General features: G+C 35.7%; 1 protein-coding gene across 1 annotated transcript in view; it reads left to right on the top strand.

Annotated features, from left to right (window-relative positions):
• The first annotated feature begins 558 nt into the window (after positions 1 to 558).
• The window catches only part of LOC150099272 (UPAR/Ly6 domain-containing protein bou-like), a 68,072-nt gene continuing 45,816 nt past the window's right edge, over positions 559 to 22,814 (top strand). The window contains exon 1 of the mRNA XM_090403824.1: positions 559 to 712. Coding sequence (XP_090259950.1) covers positions 661 to 712 — 52 coding nt within the window. The 5' untranslated portion in view covers positions 559 to 660. The remainder of the gene's footprint in view (positions 713 to 22,814) is intronic.

Below are 22,814 nucleotides of genomic sequence, written 5' to 3'. Positions count from 1 at the left end.
GGATTCTTATTACAAGACCAGTTGTGTACAAACAAATGGCACTATACCCCAAAAGCAACGCCCGTGATTTATTGTCATCCACGTGTGTCTACTTCCCTTTTACAACTTAACCTATTAATTCTAAGTATGGCGTAACAACTCCATGATTTCCACATAACTCTAGAATATTTAAAGCCTTCTTTAACACCCATCGGCACTCATTGGCTATATTTGAAACACGCAGACGACACAAGAACAAAACGCAAACTCCAACTTTCAAAAAATAAAATTAATTATTATAATAATAACAACTAAAAATCCTTAAATCACATCCCAAATCAACTCTAAAGTTTCGATTCATATTTTCGTAGGGCGGTGTACTACGTGAGTCACGAAACTTGATTATATATCCGACAGTTCGAACTATCTACCGCCTGATTTGGGTTCGCTTTCTCTCTCTCTCTCTTTCCCCTACCTCGCACTGTAGCTCAGCCTGTTTACACGTACTCGCGTAGATGTTCGTCTGCTGTAAGCTGATTGGTTAGCGTCGAGCGTCTGTTGGTTGTTTGGAATGTAGGCTGGCTGGCCACAGGTGCCATTGGCGAGTGGCGATATGGTGTTAGACGGACTTGCCAAGTTTTGAACTACCACTTTTTACCTTGTTACTGGGTCGGATCTAGGATGAACCGGCAATTAGTAGTCGTGGCAACTCTTCTAGTGATATTGGTGACAGGTAAGTGTACAACTTTCATCTAAGGCAGGTGTAGACTTCCGTTGACGCACCAGACCACACCTGGCTGTGGACCGGAAGTCCGTTGCCTCCTTAAAAGTTACTAACGTACAAAGGTATAGATAACCGTTTATAAAACCCGCGCCATTTCAACTAGGACAACAAGACACTGTTATTTACAACGTAGGCTTTCCTTTGACTCCTCTCGAAGCTTGCTTTGTGGCTTGATTATTTTTTTGAAACAATCATTTTAATATTGCTTCGTCATGGCTCCCTTAATGCATGAATAAACCGTACTGTTATATACTTTTTCCACTGCATATTAATATAACCTTGAAGCCATCGCTTAGCGAGTTTTTCTCCTTTTATGCTACAGTTTCTGGGGTAAAAATCTACTGCATTTTTATGTTAAAATGTTGGCCAAGTTTCAAGTTATGGCTCCGTCTGCCACATCGATCAGTGAATGTTTTTACAGTTTCAAATAGGATGCGTCTGTTGTTTTCTATGGCATTGTCGAAAAGTAGTTTCTCAAATTGCAGTAAATGACGCTTTTTTTAAACTTATTTCCATTTAAAAATTCGTTTGTAGTTAGTTATAACAAATACAATGTCACCTCGAAATATAATTGAGTAAGAAAGAAAAAAAAAATTGAAATACATTTTAAGAAACTTCATAATATAACTGACCATCGATTATTTTTGTGGCGGAAAAAGTATTAAAACTACTTCTAGCTTCTTATTTTTATCTAAAGAAAAAGAATTGTTTTTTTGGCATGCATTTTCTCATATTATCCCAACTAGATGCAAAACATTCTCCTCTTTTTGGACCTATTATGCTTCTAAATGAAGGAATACATTTTTTCTTATAGTCCTTATAAGGACTGGCTTAAAGGGGCGAAGCAAGAATGCTTTTCATCTTCCCCGTTATCTGTATCGGACAGTGTAGGGATAAGGTGTTATTGAGCTATTAAAACTCTGATCATGGCAGAAGGGTAACAGCAGTAGCCGAGCCTCAGTTAGAACTTCATTGGCTACAGCATTGCCATCCATTACCCTCCAAGGGTATTGTAAGGGATTGAATGAATCAATCTCATCCATACATTTTTTCAATTGTTTTATATATCATTTATATATTAATTATTTATACCTTTTTTTTATTTTTCGTCATTTGTTCTTTTTATAAATTATAAGCTATTCTAAACTGAATGAAAACATAAAAAAATTAATGTTTATTTTATTTACAATATAAATGTATATGAAAAAATACAGATATTTAAAACCAAAAAAGAAGCGACATCTAACACTTAGTTTGCGTACTATTATGTGCAGTAGGTTTATAATTGTTATGGGTAGGATTTACATTAAAACAAACAAACAATAAGTTAAAGTATTTAAATAAAACTAAATTGCGGACGATACCTCAAGTATTTATGATAAAAGCAAAATTAATTTGTCGTTTCAATGACTTATACTTACAAACAGAAGATGAAATAATAATTTGATTTTTCTAGATATAGCAGATTATTTAAAAATTTATAGATTTTGTTTTTAGTACATGATCGTTTGCTTTTTGCTTAAATATAAATTATGTCTATTAGAAAATGGAGAAAGAGAAAAAATAAAAAAATAAAAAATAGAACTTTTCAAAAAGTATTAAAATGTAAGAAGAATCATAGTTTAGTATAAATACACCTAAATATTAAATATATACTTAAAATATATTTTAATAATGCAATTAATGAGTAAGTGATGACTGTGTACGTGATACAGTTATTGGAAACAATTTATATAGTTTTTGGTAGAATAGAATATCAATTCTTTATCGTAAAGCAGGTTGTCATTTGAGCACTTCCATTCTCGTACGGATATAGAAATTCAGTGAGTCTGAGCTCAGTGAGTGTTTTGGTAGACTACGCCTATGTTGACCCCATTGTTGTCTGTAAGTAGTATGCCGTACGTCTTCTCGACTTCATCAGGAGTCAGATAAGAATGGTGTACGAGCTAATAAAATACTATTCTCATCGGTGATTGCTGAAATATTGTTTTAGAAAAAGTTACTGATATTGATTGGTCATATATCGAACTAACAGCTATTTTAGCGATGATGAATACATTGGTTTCCTGTAGGGAAAAAAAAAAAAAGAAAAGAAAAGAAATATATATATATCTTAAAATTGCTGTCACATCATTAAAATCTTAAAAAGCAAACCTTGACTTTTTACTCAGCAGTGTAGAAGTGATATTCTATCGAAATAGGCTTTGCCTGCCGTTCATTGTTAATTAATGTGCATTTTGCTACCCTTACTAACTAAAATACTTAGCAGTTGGCAAGTGTTTTCATGATTTTTTTTTTAACTTAGTATTGGAATAATTTGAATCTTGTCACACGAATATCTTGAAATAATTGCTTTGTGAGGATCCCCTGCCTCCTAAGAATCATCATCTCCTTAGCACAGATCTCGTAGACACTTTGGATGTATGTAATGCCCTTAAGGGACGGTTTTAAAAATACCATTAGCTCCAGATGCTTTACTTTGATGATCAATCACTCTTCAGGGAGTGCAGAGAAAGTAAAAGAAAATTAAACTCTACTAAGAAGACTTTTTTTAAGATGTGAAAAAAAAAAGAAGAAATTTTTGCATTTGTTAAGTTAGACTCCTTTCTTGAAGCGATACATTTCATTGATTCTTTTCTTTCTTCCTCAAACAAAATATCGCATAACGAAATCATCAGACGTCAAATGGGTGCTTTTTAAATTTTTTTTTTTTATTTCCTTTAGCTTTCTCTGGTATTTTGCCAATTGGCTCTAATTGTAACTCAGCTGATTGCACCAGGTCTGTCTGCACATTGGCAATCTGCAAAATAACGTCTGATTTAAAATCATAATATTCTGCTATCACATTCTCCATTTCTTGGTTCTCTTTTATAATATCGTGACATTATTTGGAATAATTAACATGATACAAATTGGAGGAGGGACACTTTCAAAGTTAGAGTTGAAATATCGGATTTGTGATACATCAAAATGTAGAACAACCTCTGATTCTTTTCATCAAATGATTTATTTTGCATTATTGATATAAAAGGAATGATTGCAAATTGGGCTCTTTGGTTCTATCTCGTTTATCAATTACCTGTGGCACAGGCCAGTTTGTCCGTTTTGTGAGAGAGCAAAAAAAAAAAAAAGTCTGTGTTAAACACAAAGCACAGAATCTAAAGATTTCAAACTCTTCTTCGTCTGCCATGATTAATTGACTAAAAAAGAAACACTAAGTAATAAAAATAGGAACTATAAATTTGTCGTGATTAATTGACTTAAAAAAAAACACTGGATAATAAAAATAATGATTCTTTTTGTAGTGCAAACTATCGCCTGACATTAAAGCAACAATTGAAGTCATTGGCGCGCATATACCGCCACCTGTGTCAATATCGGTAAGCTTCCACGTGATTTACTAGAGACGTTAAGGTATATTGCAAAATTTGCTAATGTTTAAAATTCCCTTGTGGCCTTCCAAATGACGCTCGCCTTTTGTGCAAAAGTCTAATGTATTTGGAGACTACACGAAGTTCGTGAGCCGATAGCAACCCCTTTGAGGTCGTTCACCTTAAGAAACAGCCATGCATTATTATTATCCGCTATTCCCGGTAGGCCACAAACAGACGATAATGTTTAAACAGGTGAGTATTGACTTACAGAGATAAGTTAAGTGCGATACTCCGAAGAATTCCAGCAATATTTTATCTTCAAAGAGGATGAAATGTATTTGATATATCAACATCTTGAAAATCTACCCATCTACGTCTAACACAGCACATGACATTTTTCAAAGGTGGACACACATATTTTCTTTAATGAATTCAAACTTGATGGAAAACCTTTTAGATGATTTTGAGTGTTGTGCGTTTTCCATCAGCGGGCTGTCCAAAAACTCCTTTTACACGAAAAACTCGAAATTTTTCTTTAGAAAGGAAAAAAAAAAAAAAGAGAAAACTTTGAAAACTCACAAGAAAAGCAAAATTATACGTCATAGTGACATTAATCTTGTCGAAGAAGCAAACAAAATGGATGGTTTATTTTTTGGTTTGCTATAAATCAATATGGCAGGATATATTCGCTTAACGTATACAAAAGAACTTTTTAGAGTTATTTTTACCCTTCACCTGTGAATATGGCACTTATTTCCCCTACATCACGTTTATTATATTTTATTAGATATCATTTATGCATTTGTTGTTGTCATACTCTAACGAATTATTGAGAAGAAAGACATTGTAACTCGAGTGTGAGAATGTTGCTTGAACAGACCACAAACAATAGTCCTTATAAGGACTGGCTTAAAAGGGCGAAGCAAGAATGCTTTTCATCTTCCCCGTTATCTGTAGAGGACAGTGTAGGAATAAGGTGTTATTGAGCTATTAAAGCTCTGATCATGATCTGAGCTATGGCTTTAGATGCCTTTGTGCATGCAGACTTAGTGTGCTGATTGAAAGATAGCTTTTTTGTCGAGAATTACACCCAGGTAATTTGTTTCTGTCTGCCAGGGAATTTTAGTAATGAATAGTAACACATCTCCTACAGGAGACATTGGCCTTTTTGAGAAAAGAACGGCTGATCTTTTCTGGGGGTTGACTTCTAATCTCCACTTAGAGAACCAACCCTCCAGCTTTAGAAGGTTTTCTTGAAGCTTTCTGGTAATGAAATGGGGTCTGAGAGATCTGGTTAGTATTGCCATATCGTCCGCATACAGGACCAAAAAAATGGAAGTCATCGGATTGTGCGGGATGTCTGACATGTATATAAAGAACAGCAATGGAGCCAGTAGAGATCCCTGCGGCACTCCAGCAAAGATGTGGCGCTTGGAGGATGTAGAACAGTTGATTTTTGCTTGCATTGATCTATTCTGAAGATATGAATGGATTAAATGAACCATTTTTAGTGTGGTACCGGCTGAGATAAGTTTGTGCAGGAGTCCAAAATGCCAGATTTTGTCAAATGCTTTGGATAAGTCTAGGAAAACAGCGCCTGTGCACTGATGCCAGTTGTAGCTGGTAGTGATGTATTCGACAATTCTGTGGATTTGCTGGGTAGTACTATGGTGTTGCCTAAAACCAAACTGCTCTTTAGGGAGGATGTTTAGGTCATTTACTGAGGTTTGGAGTCGTGAGAGGATGACCTTCTCTGCAACCTTACCCAGATTTGAGATAAGACTGATTGGACGATAATTTTGCGGTGGGTGTGGGTCTTTGCCTGGCTTATGTATAGGAATTACCTTAGCCAGTTTCCAGGTGGAAGGAAAATAGTGAAATCTTAAAATTGCATTTATTATACTGGTCAGGTGCACTACTGCTTTTCGGGGCAGAAGTTTAATCACCCGATTAATAATGCCGTCTGGCCCAGGAGCTTTTTTGTTCTTTAATTTTTTTAATAATGTCATATATCTCAGCAGGTGATGTTGGTGCAGTATGGTCAGTGCTGGTGATAGGAATTTTGAGTGAGTGTCTGACATTGCTGTGAATCTTATATATGTGGTCAAAGTCAAGGTTTCCATACGAAGGCTTGCATTGCTCCTGTAAGTTGTTGTATGCTATAACGTCTGCTTTGTCTACATCTGTGTGAGCAAGGCCCTGGTCAGAGAATATTGGGGAAATGGATCTGTCTCCAACAAACAATAGTCCTTATAAGGACTGGCTTAAAGGGGCGAAGCAAGAATGCTTTTCATAATCCCCATTATCTGTAGAGGACAGTGTAGGGATAAGGTGTTATTGAGCTATTAATTAAAGCTCTGATCATGGCAGGAGGGTAACAGCAATAGCCGAGCCTCAGTTAGAACTTCATTGGCTACAGCATTGCTATCCATTACCCTCCAAGGGTATTGGATTGAAAATCAATCACCGCATCTCACGGTCGATTGATTCCCCACTCAACAACAAACAATACCTCTGCTTTAGATCAATTAAACTTTAAGTCATACTATACAAGAAAAGGTGTTTTCTTATACTTAAATTTTATTTTGAAATTATGAAATTATAGCCATTTTTCTTAGTATATTTTATTTTTTAGTTTAGTTTCCGAACTTTCTTTTAAATAGTAAATGTACATTATTTAAATTACTCGAATATTCTAGTTTTCTAGAATGTTTGCCACATACCAGGAATGCATGCATATTTAAGCACATACACTCCACTTGATGAAATAAACAGAAATCCGCTTAATACGTGAATATCATAAATTCAAAATGACTGTACTGGTAGTTTGTCCCAAGAGTATGGAACTACAGCTGCACGGAGAAAAAATGTGCCCATGGTCTGGAATTACAGTACATCTTATCTGCTATTTTAAGTAGAATAGAAACGTCGTTTAAATTGAACTCAGACGAGATGAGTCGATTACAGTCTGGGTGTTGGAAAATTTGAGTTTTATTATAATGTTTCTGATAAACAATATTTGCATTCTTATAATGCGGTTAATATTATAAATATTTTTTATTGTTCTTTGTTTTTTTTTATTTATTTTTATTCGATCTGAAATGCTGAAATATACTGTATTCAAGTTAGTGGTGAAAAGAAGGGTCTTTTAAGATCCGGATCGAAAGTTCCGGTTCTTAATCTTAATTAAATTTAAGGAGATAAAAATTGAAAAGGGTATAAGAAAATGGTTTGATGTGAAATCGGATAAACGATCTGTTCCGCTGTTATTTATCATCTACTAAATAACATTTTGAAGGAAAGCGGTATTTAACCTTCTATCAAAATTGGTTATGTGAATCTCAGCTGGTTATTTTATGCAGGTAATCTTCTTCTTCTTCCTTTACGTATTAGGTTTCGTGGCCTCTTGCGATTCGAAACCGGAAATTGCACTGTATAGGTCGGTCAATCCTATTTCTAGGAGTCCTATGTCTGTAGATGAGTGGGGGGTGAAAATCCCCGATTTTCCTGGTGAAATCCCCCCCTTACCTCCGTATGAGACTGACTAACTCACCTTTGATCGAAAGAGACCAGATAAAGGCTCCTCACCTCACTGACGAGAATCGAATTCGGGTCTTTTCCGACCAAAGGGCTTCGTCTGTACTGACTGAGCTACGGAGGCTCTCAGGTGATGTCGTACTCCTAAATAAATCCAGCACAGTCTTCAGGACTTTATAAAGTGGGACGATATCAGCTATTTTCTTTCATGCTTATACGGCGATCAGAATACATTATGGAAAATTATGGAGACAACTACCGTGTTAGAGCTAACACGGTAGTTGTCTCCATAATTTTCCATTTTAACGTGAATTCCTAAGTACGTGGAAGCAGCATAAACACTAGAGTCAAGTAACATTTAAACGGTGTAATATAAACTGCTTCTAAAAGTAACTTATTGTATATTTCCATTTCTCTTTCTGTTTTCCCGTTAAAGATAACGTGATATCCTTTTAACTTATTTGTGATCCAATTTTAAGAATAAGAAAAGCAGTTTAACTTGAAACTAGCAACATTGAAATGTTATGATTTTATGCCGAAATGAAAATAATTTTTACTTTCACAATAGTCGTATGAAATAATATTTTAACGAACATTTTTTTCACAGACATAAACGCAATTAATTGTTGATATAGAGGGCGCGAGGACTATATTACAACAAGCTGAAATCAGTCTTACGAGTCAATAAAGATAATTTTTTAAGGTGCAAAAAGAACCCAGTTTTGCAGCCAATACTAAAACAACCACACTTAAAGTAATGCGATGTTGATAAACATAACGACTTCGAGACTGGGGAGTTGAACAACCGTTTGTCAAAAGATGTTTGTGAAAAGTGAGAGAAATTATTCGTTTTTTTCTGTCATTCACAGCGCTGTTCTTGAGTGCATGGTGAAGGGAAAAACAACTTTTCTGTTTGTTCATCCTAACAAATACTGTCATGTGATGCGAATGAAGGCGGATTTTCGAATGTCGTCACATCCGCATTAGAATACAATATATCATCGCCAACGTTTTTATATCCATCACACGTTCCCCAGTATGTTAATGAAAATTTGGGTTGGTGTTTTTAATATTTGCATGAATGAAAGCAAATCATAGGTGTCATATCTGTGGTTGCAGTTGAGATGAAAAAAAAAAAAACGAGTTTCCGGGAGGGAAACCCGCCACTTCCGTACGAGACTAGCTAATCCACCTTCACTTGAAAAGTCTGAGTCATAGACAGGATTCGAACCCAGTTCTTTTCAACCAAAGGACATCATCAATACTGATTCAACTACCAGATTCTGTGTTGGAGGACGCATCTACCCAACCGTACCCAAACGTTCCATTTGCCATGGGTGGTTGATGATAAGAGGTGGCAAGGTTTCATCAGACTATCAGAACTACTTGAGAATAAACACAATTATTAAAAATATTGAAAGAGAGAGAGAGAGAGAGAGAGAGAGAGAGAGAGAGAGAGAGAGAGAGAGAGAGAGAGAGAGAGAGAGAGAGAGAATGTGAGACAACTATCTCCATCTCATAATTCTTCACTACCTTGGATCTGCCTGAGGATGAATGTAATTATTGACAAATATTAAGAGACAGAAAGAAAGACTGGCTACGGAAGACAACTGCCGTCACCTCGTAACCCCTTAGTTCACTGATAGTTTGAGCTCACTATCAGTGAAGGCTGAAGAAGAATGATGTCTACCTGTCTTCAGAAAGTTTAGTTAGGGCTAAAGGAGTTTCGCCTACCCTCTTTGAGAATAAAAATAGCATTTATTTATTTATTAATCAAACTGCTTCGGCCGTAGGGGATAATCACACGATATTATACTTTTAGGGATGGCTTTTAGAATATGCAGCTTGGTGACTGTGGGAATGATACCGGGGGAAATATAATTTACTCAACTTGGAAGGAAGAATGATGAGACTGAAAGTCTCAATTATTACGATGAGTTTTCTAACGTACATAGCTAACGCTACTTCATTAGTTTTTCAGAGACAAGCTTCTCACAAGGCAAGTCATAGTCATTCTAAACTATCTTGAAATAATCAAGGTCTCCAGATAATACACGACTTTTATAAGAAATTAAAACACAAAAATAACCGTATGAACTGTTGCGACAATAAGTGTTATCTGAAAAATGATATAATTCCTTTATTTATGTGTATGTATTTATACGTTTTGAAAATATCCCCGAAAAATTGACTTCAGAAATAATCGAGAGTTTGGAAAAAACTGGCACTCCTGATAAATTGAGTATCCGACAAATGGCAGCTTTACTAATAGCGTATGGATCTTGATCCACCTTTGCACGCTTCTTAGGACTTCCCTTCCAGTGATTGAAAAAAAAAAAAAACCATCGATTTTTGCTTATCTGTGTTTATAAATTGTTATTTTAGTTCATTTTGTTTCCCCTCTAAAGTTTATCTTGAAAGAAAAACGATGTAAAACGTAACAATTGGTCACCGATGACGTTCATGACGTCATATTTACGTAAACTAAAGGGGCGTGTACAGTTCCACAACCGCTTGCGTGCTTCAGCTATGAAAATAGGACTCGTCTGGAAATAAAATATGAATCACCTAGAGTAGTTAAATTTTTAAAAACATATCGAATAGATTTCACAAGCTGTACTTATTGGTAGAGATTCGCATTTTTTCCATGCTAAGAGATAGAAAGAAAGAAAGAATGAGATTGATGAGTCTGATTGATATTGATGAGTCTGACACAGACTGTGGTCATTTGCAGTAATAATAATTATTGCAATAATAAACAATTAAGAGAAAAAAAAGGGATTTGTAATTTAAAATGAAAGAATATTCGGTCATCTATTGTATACGAAAATAAATTTACTTTCTGTTACACTGAATTTCTTTATTGGTATTATCAATGACTCATGGGTGGAGAGATAATTAAGGTTCTCAAAGGACAGATACCGGAATGCACTTGACATGTACGAAAAGGGAAAATCAAGAAAGGTACGTACATAATCTGTGAAGGTCACGGCCCCACCCACTGTTCAAGGTAGTGATTATTAGATTTTCGCGGTCCCACTGTGGAAGATATTGACTATGACATGACGTTTATTAGAATTCCTGACCTTTAAAATCGACGGGTTTTCTTCATAAACAGAACATCGCGGTGTTATTAAAGTCTTCAAATACTTAGCTGTCTTCTTTCTTTGCTTTGAGATATAGCGAGCAGTACGCGCATTTATTCGTAAATAATTCTTATTACATAGAAATTTTCATATTAAATTGTATAAAATGTTTGGTTAGATGAATGATCAACATTAAATTATAGTTATAATATTATACTCAGTCAACTAATATAATTAATAATTTTATTGGTTATAAAATATTTTATAACTAATACAATAATATTTTTAATAAATTATATTAATTATAAAAATATAATTAATATAATAAAATAAATAACTGCGTATGATTTCATTCCGATTAACATTATGAAAGGTGGCGCTGCTATACAAAGTATCGCATTAATTAATATTTCCAGAATTTTTTTTTTCGCTCTCAAGAACATAGCTGGTAAGCCACGCCCACTAACGTTTTACTAAATTGTTTGCTTGTTTGCTGTACAATTTTCATTTATATGGACAATTAAGTGCACCTCATTTGTTTTTATTTTAATAGGTATAATTAAAATTATAAGTAAATTATAAAAATGTAATATGTGCCTTATGCATTGCGTTAGAAACTTGGATCTCTATTTATATCAGGGGAGTAACACTAGAACTTCTGACCTATGATTATTATTATACAGGCACCTCCATGGAGTCCGAAGACTCATCGGGGGGAGACCCAATCTATCCATACAATTTATCATGCTTCTTGAACCCATTAACAGACAAAGCACTCGCAACCCATTCTACTCATTCACAATTCTCCAAAAAATCCAGTCCTCACACCCCTACTTACTACACCTTTATTCAACTCCCTTGTTCTAGTCCCTCTAGCCAAGTACTGAAACATTTTCCCCTGCATCTATCCTATAAAATCCTTTAAGCAACTTAAACGTTTCTATCATATTCCTTCTTTTTCTCCTCTCAACCAACTTCTGCAATCCACACACCTTCAATCTATCCTCATAGGGAACATTTCACAGGTCACTCACCATCTTGGTCACTCGCCTCTGAATCCTCTCCGCTGTTTCCTCATTCCAAGGGGACCAGACTTGAGCACAGTAATTCAGATGCGGGCGTATCAAGGACTTATAAAGAGGAATAACAACTTCCTTATCTCTACTTGATAATGTGTTCTTCAATAGCCAAGTAATCTTATTGGCTACCTTAGCAATATATCTTTTAAACTTTAACTTAACTCTCTCTCCCACTATCCCTAAATCTCTAGCTTCATCTATTTCCTGGAGTGCAGTGCCATCAATGTGATACACAGTTTGTAATCTATTTATCTCAAAGTGTGGAGAGCTTGCACATCAAGGCGATGTGCAAGCTCTCTACATCGCCTTGATTTACTATTACTTTATCTAATTTAACATCATCAGCAAACAACTGAATATTTCTTTTCAGGTTATTTCCTATATCATTTATGTACAAAATAAACAGCAAAGGTCCCAGCACTGAACTTTGCGACACACCACTAGTCACCTTTTTTCACCTTGATTCTGACCTTCCATATACCATGTTTTGATGTCTGCCCAGCAGCCACTCTTTATCCACTTGACCAGTGTCATGTCCATTCCCAATTGTTCTAATTTGCGTAACAGAGCTCGATGCGGTATTCTGTCAAATGCCTTTGCAAAATCATCGTGTAGCCATTTCCTTTATCCAACTTAGCTCTTACTCTATTATAAAAAGTTAATAAATTACTAAGGCATGACCGACCCTTCACAAAGCCATGTTGATCCTCATACAGTATTATATTTCTATCTACCCATTATTGAATTCTTTTTTTGACCAATTTTTCTATTACTTTTACCACCACTGCTCAGATACTGATTGTTCTATAATTTGTTACTGCAGTCTTAGAACCTCCCTCATGCAAGGGAATTATTTTGTCCTCTTTCTACTTCCTTGGAACTCTACCAGAGCTGAGACTTAAATTACTCGTAAAGAGCCTAGTCAGAAGCATTATCAGTTCCCTTGCACATTTTCGCAAAATCCTAGTTGATAGCCCACAGTTGTATTTACATGGAGATTCTTCAATATCCTAAGAACCGCCAATTCATCTACCTCTGTTCCCACATTAGTGTCTGTCACATAAGTTAAACCTCACTAGGAAGATATATGCTTGCAAAGTGGTCACTCAGTAACTCAACTATTTTATCCGTTTCTGTCTTCTCGTGGCCATCATCACTCATGAAGGTTAATCTTCCATAATCATTCTTCCTCTTACTTGCCACATAAAAAAAGAACTCCTTGGTATTTCATTTGGCTTCCTCGACTAGATTCTCATAATCTGATTTTGCCTTCCTTGCTATGACCGCCTTTATAGATGACTGGTCACCTTTCTCCTGAGCCTTGTTCTGTTCATGAGTTTGCTGATCACCTTTCTCTTTATATAGCCTCCACAGCATTTTCTTCTTCTGTAGCTTGTGCTTAATGCTATTACTCATCCATCTAATTACCACCCGATTAACCCTCCTTACCCTAGTTATGCAATTTAATATTGCTTCCTCTAGATGACCCTTAACTATATCCCATGCACTACTAATATTCATACCCTGCAGTGTTTTATGCCATGATACAGATTTAAGCTTCTTCCTAAGCATGTCATAATCACCCGCCTTTTAGTTCCATAAATACCCCTTCTTGATAGAATATTCCTCATATTTTACAATTTCTCAAGCCAAGACCGTATGGTCACTTTCACCAATTGGAGGTAATGTTGTCACCTTGGTTATGGATAGCTCTTCTGATCTTATGACCAACTCCAGTACTCTCCCACCCCCTAGTCTTCACCATTACATACTTCCTTACGTAATTATCTTTCAGTAGATGTATAAATTCTATTTCCTTTCTGCCATGTGATCTTTCTTCCAGTCTATATCTCCATAGCTGAAGTCTCACATAATAATCATTCGACCAGTACGCATTGTACTAATTTGGCGATGCGTGTCTTCCAGATCATCTGTGGAAGTCCCTGGCCTATCGCAACAACAACTGTATATTTTGTCTTATTGGTCTTAATCTCACACCAGATTGCTTCAAATGAACAGCCGCCCTCAGTCTGTTCTCCTATTCTGTTTTGGCTGCAATTCAACTGCTATTATCAGCAGTACTCTTCTCCCCCATCCTATCTTCTCTATCTTCCCTGAAAATACTCCCTTCACATTGAATCCCTGTAATTACATCATCTGCTGTTAGCCAAGTCTCATTAATGCCTATAACTTTTGGCTAGGTTGCACTAATCAATGCCAAAAACTCCTCCCTCTTGTTCCTGATATTTCTAGCATTGGTATATAGAAACTGCAGCATCCCTTTAGTCGCCTCCCCCACCTTTACTTTCTGAATTGACTACCCTATTCAATATTTTTGCTTGAGACACTAGATTCTGCATTTGGTCATTCTCACACTCACTCACTTCAGGGGTGCCTTCACACAGACTCACTTACTTCCAACCTAATTGCTTAAGTTTCCCTTAATTTGCACGTCAGCATACTCGGTGAAGAAAGCTCTCTCCAGATACTTAACACCAAAACCATTCAAATGTAGTCCATCCGCATTGTACAAATCCTTTTTTCTGTCAAACAGAGACCACAAATCCTACATCATTCCTTTTGCGCAATCTACGTATGGACTCATTGGTTATCAATGCCCTCCTCCTCAGTTCGTCCCTATCGTAGCGTGGCAGGAGACTTGCAATCTTCACCTTCTCGCTTTTCGGTTTTGCCTCTTCTAACAACTCTTTTACATCCTCTCTCATAGAATACTTCTCGCTTCTCAAATCATTGGTACCAACCAAGACAGTCATTTCCTTCGAACTATCTTTTTGCATCCGGATGGCGTGACTAATATCGTGAATTTTTGGACCTGTGTAACAGAATTTTGTCATACTTTCGTTAAGTACTCCCCTGATCATTGATTCTCCATGCATAATTTTCTCCTTAACTTGTTTTTCTTGTTTGTTCGGTCGGTCTTTATTATTCCGTCGGATCACCACCTTCTTTATTTTTTCGTCCCTGCTTAACTATTGCTGCTTCTGCAATTTTTCAATTTCGCGCTTTGTCCTATGATGGACAATATTTAATCGTCTTATTTCTTTAATAATATCCATTTCGCTCTCCTGTATTTCCACGGCCACACATTCGACATTAATAACATCATTTTCCATCTCACCGTCGGTATTTGTCGCGTTCTCGTCACCTAACAGACACTCACTTTTGAAACACTTAATACATACTCTCTCTCTCTCTCTCTCTCTCTCTCTCTCTCTCTCTCTCTCTCTCTCCAGTTTCAATTTCCTCCCACATATTCTTTAAGTTTCTCGACGTATGCATTTCGCATACACTGCACTAAAAAAATATTCCCGCAGATTCAAATCGCTTGATAACATGGTCTTTGCCTCCATTGTTGGTTGCGTTGCTGCCATGCCGACAATATCACAATAAATACCAGAGAATAAATATACTAAATACTCTAAAAACACGAAAATCCACACGAATACACTAATTTTCTGAGGAAAACACACAATAAAACAGATAAAAATCACCAATTTTACACTAGTGCTAAATTACACGACTACTCACAATATAACCTCGAACTAATCTCCAAAAAGTCTTGTTGATGGGTTCGAACCCTAAGTAAAGGCCTTCGTTTATACAGAGAGAACTAACTGAGGCTCTAATATGGGAATGGGTAAAGTCGGGTTCGAATTTAGTATAGAAAATGAAACACGTGTATAAAGGCTTTTGCAGCTGAATGTGAATGAGATAAATTTCATGCAAACTGAGACTAACTGCCTAATATGCATTAACCTCGAGGTTAATGCATATTAGGCCTTGCGCTCGAAGTATAAATACCTGGCAGTGTGAACCTGAAATGAAACTATAAACTGATGTTCATTGTTTGGGTCTTAGAAGATTCTGGAGAAAATTGATGAATTAAAGATGAGTTTCGATGAGTGCTCGATAATACGTAAAAAAAAGGGACCCTGGTATTTGTTGTGGAACGTTAGCAAGAGATGAGAGCCATTAATCTTCTTGACTTTCTCTAATTCACGAAATCTATCAAGTTTTAAGCAAGTATGGGTGATCATTAACCAGACATGGGAAATAATATTCGATATAATTATAATTAAAACTGTTATGTTTTCTTGCGCCGAAAGTTTAATTTACTAAATACTAAACATAAGGAATAGGAATATTTATATTCATAATTATTGAAAATTTATTTTGGTGTAAATTACAAAGATGTAAAAAAAAATAAGTAGAATAGTTTTATTTGATATAAATGAAATATATATTATTTATGTCTTAAATCTTGATAAAAGTTTATTTATTTTTAAATGATAAAAAAGTTTAAAAATATATATTGGCGTTTAATTTTCGCTAGATGGCAGAGCGAATTTGACCACCCAAAGCTTGAGGGGAAGGATCAAGGCAGATGTATGAGTTAAAATCCTTCTAGTTTACACTTGGTAAATTATAAATCGCAATATTCTTATATATTAATCGCAGCAACGAAATATTCCGTGAATAACAACCAGTAAAATATAACCACGCCATGCATGAATTTTTGAATTACGGAGATACGTACTGTAGTGGATTTTATTTAATTCAGTAATTAGCATTTAATTTTCGCTAGATGGCGTGAAGATGATGGCCGCCATTGTTGTACTAGAAGCGTCTGCTTCTTTATGCCAAAGTCCACAAACAGTTTATTTATCCACACATGATATCATACGGTTCAGTTATAGTGTTATGCATTTATAAACTGCATATTTTAAAATATTTGAAGAAGAAAAAAATAATATTGAAAAGATTCAAGTATAACAGCAGCACGTATGCCGAAGAAGAAAAAAAGGAAATGAAATACAGGTTTATTTTATTTTGTGTATGTGGAGGGAAGAATTTTTGGCTGTGTGCAAAAGTACAAATCCACTGAAAATCGGAAAAATTCCGATTAAGAACCTTCTTTGTTAACCATGAAGAGATTAAAAAAAGATTAAAAAAAAAAATTGGAGTTTGAAAAACATATTCCACAGCTCCTGACTTAACAGTTAGAATCGTGACTGGGGTAGTTTATTGAAGTCTTACTGTTTTCTGCGTACTGAGCTTCTGCTTGGTGTAGATCTGTTGCCACGAACAGCAATCGGAGCTACTAAGTATCAAATAATGACGCGACCGTCTGTTGAGGATCATTTATCTTCTCTTCTAGAAAAGTTCGATTCGCGTAATGTTCAAGCGCGAATTTATTGGCAGTTGCAACCTCATTAGCGTATTTATTGCATTTGTTTTTAAAGAACTGTCTCTTTCTCCAAAGATGAAATGTAGTTACATCTGTCGAAGCAATGTTAAATCAAACATCTGTGGAGACTGCTTGAGAAATACGAGTGAAACAGTATCATTTGAATATCGCATTGTTTTCGAAGGTTTAAATATCATTTCAAGTTAATAAATAAAAGACATTTAATTATAATTTTCAAGAAAATTATGGTAAATTTTATTTTGTTTGCAAAATTATTTTTTTTAGTTTTTTATTTTGCTAAATTTTTTAAAATTAGTGAATTAATTTAAAAACCTCTTTAAATATTCGATAACATTTATAAATAATATTATTGTGTCGCTATGTTTCCTGTCTGAGAAAGATAATGAATGTGATCGTGGAACTTGAAATCCATACCCTTGGAGGGTAATGTATAGCAATCTGTAGCCAATGAAGTTCTAACTGAGGCTCGGCTATTGCTGTTACCCTCCTGCCATGATCAGAGCTTCAATAGCTCAATAACACCTTATCCCTACAGTGTCCTCTACAGATAACGGGGAAGATGAAAAGCATTCTTGCTTCGCCCCTTTAAGCCAGTCCTTATAAGGACTTTAATGTTTCCTATCTAGCAAGGATGTTTCCTATTTCTGATTTTCTATCTAGCAAGTTATTTTAAGGATGTTTCCTATTTGTGATATTTCTGATTTCTATGAATTTTTATTTGAGATATGAGATATATTTTATTGTGCATTTATTTATGAAATAACAGAAATAGAGACAGATTTATTATCCTAGTATTTTTGTTAAAAAATAAGTGAATTAAAGTTTTTTTTTAAACAAACAACCCAAGGATTTTCTTGTTTTTTTATTCTTCTACTTTTTTTCTTTATTTTTAACAAATAATCCTTCATTATAAACGTGAAAAATATAATGTTGGGTATATACACCTGAAAAATAACTGAAATTGCTACAAGTTCGCATTTTGCTTTTCGGGGGGGGGGGGGACGGATGTATTGTATGTTATTAATTAATTAATTATCGTATGATGATACAGCGGCCGTGCTGTATTATTACGGGAATGTACGGCACCATCTCAGTCTCCCCAAATTTTATCCGGGCTCCGGCACCGGCATAGCTGACGAATCAGGCCTATGGCTGGGTCAGTATTCCTGACTGCAATCCGTGTGTATCCACAGGCTGGTTTGAGGGATGAAAAACCCCAGATAAACTGGCGGAAAAACCCCTGGTGTCCACGCCCAAGATCGGCTAACTTGGCTATGGCTGAGGAAGATTCTTAAGCTCCTCACGTCGGCGACGGGAATCGAACCCAGGACACTCCTTCCCCAGACATATGGTTGCAAAGCGCAAAGCCACTAGGCTAGCTGCGCGGACTTTATTGTTATCAAAATACCAAGGAATAAATCTGTCGTGTTTATTTTACAATATCTCATAAATGAAAACACAGAAAACTATATTTTGAAAGTAAACGAACAAGCAAAAACGAATGTATTCAACAGGAGTTTGAGACATATTTTCCAATAATTATTTGGCATGCTCATCTAACGCAATGTATGTAGTACGCCCACACTTTAGAGAGCTGTCGTTAGCTCTGTGCCAAGAAGAGTGAATTCATGTTGAAGGAGAGAAAGAAATATGGCGATGAACGAATTGGTCACCAACACGCGAAATCACGTGCTTTATACGTAAAATTTTCCAACTGTTATACAAGCAAAATAGCTACCACTTTAAAAATTACTATGATCATAAAAGAGAAGTTAATTTACCGACGTGTAATAATAAACACTCATCGCACAATACGGATTGATTACCCTATTATCGGAATGGATTCTCCATGCGTCTAAGGGTCTCGTATCTGTGGGCGTACTATACTAGGGAAGGAAGCTCTTGGCAAAGGTGGCTCAAGCTTCATATAATTCAGTATCCTTATCGGAAATGTTGGAATAAATAAATGTTTTTCATTAGAATGATATAAAACATGAAATCTTGAAATAATATAAATATTTATTCATAAAGTCCTACGAAGTTTTATATAAATTGCTTTTTACCGTGTCCTAGTTCAAGATAAAAATTCGGTTTATCACATGTTAAAAACTCCAGTTTCACACCTTGACTTCATCCTGCTTGAAACATCCGTAGCTCAATCACTGTCCGCGAAAGATCTGGGTTTGACTTCTTGCTAGGACGCAAAATGGAACTCAATTCTATATATCCATTTTGCCAGTTCCTTCGAAACAATTCAGAAAAAAGTTAGAAATAATAACTAAGCGAAAGTAAAACAGCACTTCTGTGCAGATAAACGCCTCTAATTATTAAACATTAGTTATTTATATCATCCGAATTCTAATACTTTTAATAATCTTATCTGAGTAAACTCAAGAGTACTTTCTACTTTGATACATTAGCGTATGCATATCTAAGAGTTCCAAGTTAGCGTCTCGCTCTTTCACACTGTTTTTCGATTTTTTCAATATTTTTGAAGTTTAACTTTATATAAACATGACAAAGAAAATAATAACAACAATTTGTGGTCAAAAAAAAAGAAACGTTAGTGATTTAAATGTTAATATTAAAAGATTATAGATAAACCATTAAAGTTTATGTATAATCTTTCATAATCTATATTTGTTAATAAGTTCAAAAATTGAAGATTTTACTTCCTAAAAGGTTATCTCGCCATTTCTCGCTATTCTGACTCGCTGATAGGGAAAAATATATAATAAATAATAAAATAATTCGCAGACAGATTACGTTTTGAATTGTATGGAAAACAGGAACCCCTAGTTTACTAAACAACTCAGTTGAGAGACGTATCTTTTGCTTGACCTATTTCTTGGTATTTGGAATGACAAATGTTTATTAATAATCGAAATGTTTGGATAAACACACACGTATGATTCAAGCATCACGTGATTTTGAGCCCTTGAATGTTGGAAGAGACAGAAGCCTTCCTTTATAACATTGAACTTTTTACAATATTTGAGAATATCGTATCTGCTGATTCGTTTGTTTTGCACTCTGCAATTTTAGTATATTGACATTGGAGGGCTCCAAGGTGGAGAGGCATTGGTAATTAAACAGAAAGATGGCCCCCTTTGGGAGATGCTAGCCTTCTGGTGAAGAGTATGGCTACTTTTTTGAGGGTTCACTTGCAGTCTGAGAACCATTTTTCGAGCATTAAAATGCAGTTTTTTTTGGTTAAATGGTGAAGACAGAGTGATCTAGATAATACTAGTAATAATATACTCTACTAAACGATGAAATTTCTGGGCGGTACTGTGATTTCGAGGAAAGCCGAATTGTCCATGTTGTATAATATCTAATCTGTCTGTTGATTCTTAAAGTCTGGAGTGGATAATATTTTCGGCAATTTTTCCTAGATTTGATAACAGGCTGATGGGGCGATAATTCCCAGACAAATGTGGATCTTTGCTGCCGGTTTGTAAACCGGTATAATATCAGCAATGTCCCATGAAGGAGAGAAATGTTGTATTCTTAGGATTGCATGCATGATGGTGACAAGATGCACTATAGCTTTGCGCGATAGCAATTTGATGACTTTGTTTGTGATGTCATCCGGACTTGGAGATTTTCTTGTTGTTGAGATACTTAATGATGTTAATTATTTCTGCTGGTCTTCGAAGTAAGGGTAATCAGATCTGAATTATTGTCAGGTTGTTTTAATGTGCGTCTAACATGATGCACATGATTGATGTTTATATTTTCATATGCAGGATTGCACTGATTTTCCAGATATCTGCTTTTGCAGCGTTAGTGTGTGCTGAACCGTGATTTGATTGTATGGGAGGCGAGATTTGTGTTTGTTTCTGAGATTTTTTTTAAGATATCCAAATAGAATGATCTTCGGGACTAAGAGATGATAATTTATTTTCCCACCGCTCGTTTCTGTGATTTTTGAGAGCTTCTTTGACTGAACAGTTCAATTTGTTGAGGAGTTTATCTTGTGGAGCACGTGTGTTATGATATCTTTTGCTGGCTTTGTTCTTCTCTCTAATTTTGTTCCTAATATCTTCCGGAAGACTGTTACACTTGTCAATGATGTAGTTTTGGTGACTGCTGCTAGTGCTTTGTTGATTTGATTCGTGAGGTTTTCTATTGCTTTATCAATGTCTTCCTTTGCTTTTATGTTGGGTACTGGATCAATGTATTCGGAGACTACTTTGATTACATTTCCCAAGCTATGAAGAAATGAGGGGGGGATAATTGTTCCTGATTACTTTATTTAAGTAAGATCGGTTTGTGATCGGAGGACAGCTCATTCAATGTTTGTAACTGGTATTGGTGTTCGACGTTGTAGGATACCAATATCTAAGACATCTGAGCTGCCAAAAGGACTGTGATGAGTAGGCGTAGGATCAGCCACTATAATATAGTTCGACCCTGTGTAATTATAAAGTATGCGACCGTTTTTATGGGTTGGTTTACTGTTCCAAGCTGGATGCTTGGAATGGATTCCCAGATGATGGATGATGGACTCCCTGATGCCTAAAATGGCGTCTAAATCATCCAAACAGCAAAGTTTTTGTTTGGTGAGTTGTAAGCAGCATAGATTCTGAGCTTTTACCAGTTGTGTTGGTGTAGACTTCAATGCCCGTAATCTCAAAATTTGTGGTTGGTGGGTTGGCTATTGAATTGTGTTTAATGTAGTTTTTTGGCAAAAATAACAGTGCCACTGCCTCTGTAATCCAGTCTGTCATTTCTGGAGAGCAGGTATCCTCTCAATTTTGGATTGTCCGAAGGTCACGAGTTTCATTTATTAGTATAATATCTGGATTGTATCTTAGTGAAAATTCTTGAAATTCAATAATATTGTTAGAGAGGCCGTTGGCATTCCGATAGGCAATTATAAAGGTGTTTGAAAGAAATTTCTTTATAATCATAAGTAAGTGCTGTTAGGATAGAGTGATTTTCTTGAAGGAATGTTTTTGTAGAGGTCAGTGATAGGCTTGATTTACTGAAATCTTGAAGCATGGTAGAAAGAGAGGCAGTAATGATCGCAATCAGGTTAAGATGAGTTTGATTCTGACATGTTGCTTTTATGGGGCGCCGAAGCCGCTTCGGCGTACGTTTTCTTCATTTGATGTGTATCTTCTTGATGTTTTAATTTTGTTTCAGTTTGAGAAGATTGTGCTTCCTTTAGTTGCATGCGAGGTTGAGAAGAAATTTGATCATTTCTCTGCCAATCTTGTTTTTGGATAGTAGCTACATCCTGTGTAATTTGTAGGATGAGGACCACACCGGCCGCATTTGCAGTTGGCACATGTGGCTAGTGTGGTTCTAGGCTTGACACGTGTTAGCAGCGTGGTTCTCTCCAGATTTCAAACACCTATAATCAGCTCTACGTAATTTTTGATTGAGCATCGCCATATTTATGGCATCTGTGGCACTGTCCTGCTGATGTTCTTTTTCTTAAAGGTTCAGGCGTTATCCTGACCCCACAGATCGATGTTAATTCATAAATATTTTTATGAGAGTTTTGAATTTCCACCAAAACAAGTGCCATCAGTCTGTGTCAGCTCTAAACATTCTGCTCACTTTGGTCGGAGGCAAACCATGACAGCTGAGATCTGTCGCTATCTCCTTAGTAGTGTTATCTTCGGTAACTTCTCTCAAAAAAAGAAGAAAAAAAGAAAAAAATAATCTTTAGTTGTTGTTTTTTTCAGAGTTGAGGGAGAATGTGTGATACTGCACGTTGAGGCTGTTCATTAT

The sequence above is a fragment of the Typopeltis vanoorti genome, chromosome 14 (genome assembly GCF_054136105.1).
Source record: "Typopeltis vanoorti isolate ZY-2024b chromosome 14, IOZ_Tvanoo_1.0, whole genome shotgun sequence".
In the NCBI taxonomy this organism is placed as follows: Eukaryota; Metazoa; Arthropoda; class Arachnida; order Uropygi; family Thelyphonidae; genus Typopeltis; species Typopeltis vanoorti.
The sequence above is the reverse complement of the archived record's forward strand: the minus strand, read 5'-3'. Positions and strand labels throughout refer to the sequence as shown.